General features: G+C 53.8%; 1 protein-coding gene across 1 annotated transcript in view; it reads right to left on the reverse strand.

Moving 5' to 3' along the window:
• Nucleotides 1–1905, reverse strand: part of KLK7 (kallikrein related peptidase 7) — a 10045-nt gene extending 8140 nt beyond the window's left edge. The window contains exons 1-2 of the mRNA XM_027860980.1: nt 1814–1905; nt 503–640 (exon numbers count right to left, since the gene is read on the reverse strand). Coding sequence (XP_027716781.1) covers nt 503–581 — 79 coding nt within the window. The 5' untranslated portion in view covers nt 582–640; nt 1814–1905. The remainder of the gene's footprint in view (nt 1–502; nt 641–1813) is intronic.
• Between the last annotated feature and the right edge of the window lie 212 nt (nt 1906–2117).

Consider the following 2117-nt stretch of genomic DNA (forward strand, 5'->3'; position numbering starts at 1 on the left):
GAAGGAAGGAAGGAAGGAAGGAAGGAAGGAAGGAAGGAAGGAAGGAAGGGAGGAAAGAATAGGACCTCAAAGATGCTGAAATAAAAGAAGATGGCCTCAACCTTAGGGATGACACATGTAAAGATACATTAGAATAGGAAGATATATCAGCTGAGATAGAAACAGAGTCTAAGAGTGAGTTGCCCTCATTAATGGGATGGAGAGGGGAGAAAGGTCTTAACCTGGAGCAAGGGATATGGGAAGGGTTAGAGAGGGTTGAAAGGAGAAACAGAGTCTGAGAGACTGAGGACCCATTAAGATAAAACAGAAAGAGGCATGCACAGAAAGTTAGGAGTCACTCAGAGAACTAATCTAGGTCAAGAAGAGTATAGGGGAGAGGCTCACATGGAGGGGGAAGGATCAGTTTTAGAGGGCCATGATGGGAGGGTGCATTCTGGAAGAGGTCAAAAGAAGTTATGGGAGTAAGAGGTGGGGAGACGGTGGAGTTCACCCCTGGCCTTACCCTCTTGTGTCTGCTGGGCCCAAGGGACAGCTGCCATCAGCAGCAGCTGTAGCAGCCAAAGGTAGCACCCACGGGCCATCTCGTCAGACCGTCTCCCAGCTGATTCACTCCCTTTGAGTGACTTCTCTCCTGGAGGACCTAGAAGGAATCAGACACAGGTAGGCATTAGCCCTCTGACTCTCACCTCCTTGGAGATCTAGGAATCTGAGCTTCCTGATCCTTGCCCCTCAGAGACCCAAGTGTCTGACCTGCCCCCACTCCAACTTTAGGGAAACAAATGTTCTTATCTCAAGACCTGCCTCTTCAGGTACTCAGTGATCCTCTTTCATAGCTCCCTAGATTCAGAAGGAGAACAACTATCCTGTCCAATATCACTTTAAAAATGAGGTTAAGTGACTTGCCTAAGGTCAGAGCATTGCTACAATGCAGACCTGAGACTCTTGCTCTGAACCCAGTCTTCTTTCCCACTGTACCTGGCTGTGCCCTCGGCCCCCTCTGACACAGGAACTCAGGTATCAGGAGCCGCCAGCTCCTGCTCAGCCTCAGAGCCCTAGATATCCAGTGCTCCCTCACCCCTCTGGTAACCTACTCCCATCCCAACTTTGGAGGAAAAGAGTGATGGTGAATTGGAAATAAGGCTGAGTAGGGCCATTAGTGGTTGAATGGGGGGGGGGGGGAGTGAGAAGAGGCATTTTCTCTAGGAAAAATAGGGAAACAAGTTGTCCTAGGATAGTTTTAAGTGAGGGGGTCTGCTATCTTCAGCTTGGACGGTGGATGTGGCGGGAAAGGAGAGGGGGAGTGACTGGAGATGGGGGATCGTTCAAATTAGGGTCCCAGACATAGAAGGGGACCTCAACCAAAGCTTTCAGAAGTGTATGGGCTGAGGGCTTCGATAGCTGGAGATGCAGGGCAAGATTGGGGGGTAGGGCAGGAAGTGGGGCTGAGAGATTCTGAGGATACAGAAAAATTCAGAGTTCCAGGGCATTTTAGGACTAGTAGCAGGTGCCCGGGAGGCAGAGTTGAAACCCCAAACTACTGGGTCTTTGAGAGTGCAAAGGCTGGCTGGCCGGGACACCAGGGTCCCTGTGAGGGTGGGAGGAGGGGGTGCCTGGAGAGAGTTGAGGGAGAGCCTGGAAGGAGGACAGTTGGGCACCCAAGTGGAACCAGGCTTCTGAATCCCCAAGGAAAGCGGGGGAAGGGAGCCACGGACGTTTGAATGCTAGGAAAGCCTGGACAAGTGAGGCAAGTGAGTTCTGGGCGCTTGGGTGCCTAGGGACCTGACATGAGGTTGGGGGAGGGCGCAGGTCTCACCTCAGGAAAGGTCTCAGAGCAGGGTGCGCGGTGAAGGCGGGCTCCCCTCCAGCCGCGACCTCCCGTACGATCCACAGTGACCTGCTCCGAGGAAGCTCCCATCTCTTATACTGGCCCCTGCCCCACCCGTCTCCCCGCCTTCTCTGCTTGCCCTGGCTCAGCGCTGCGCTCCCAGAGGCTCGGGCGGCGCCCAGCTCTCTGACACCCCCTTCATTTGTTCTTTGTACAGTCCCCCCGGGACCCCGGGACTGGCCAAGATAAACAGCAGAGGTTCCTTGCTTGGGGTCTGGGTCGGGCTGGCCCA

Source organism: Vombatus ursinus, unplaced genomic scaffold, assembly GCF_900497805.2.
Source record: "Vombatus ursinus unplaced genomic scaffold, bare-nosed wombat genome assembly UNPS02014344.1, whole genome shotgun sequence".
Classification (NCBI taxonomy): Eukaryota; Metazoa; Chordata; class Mammalia; order Diprotodontia; family Vombatidae; genus Vombatus; species Vombatus ursinus.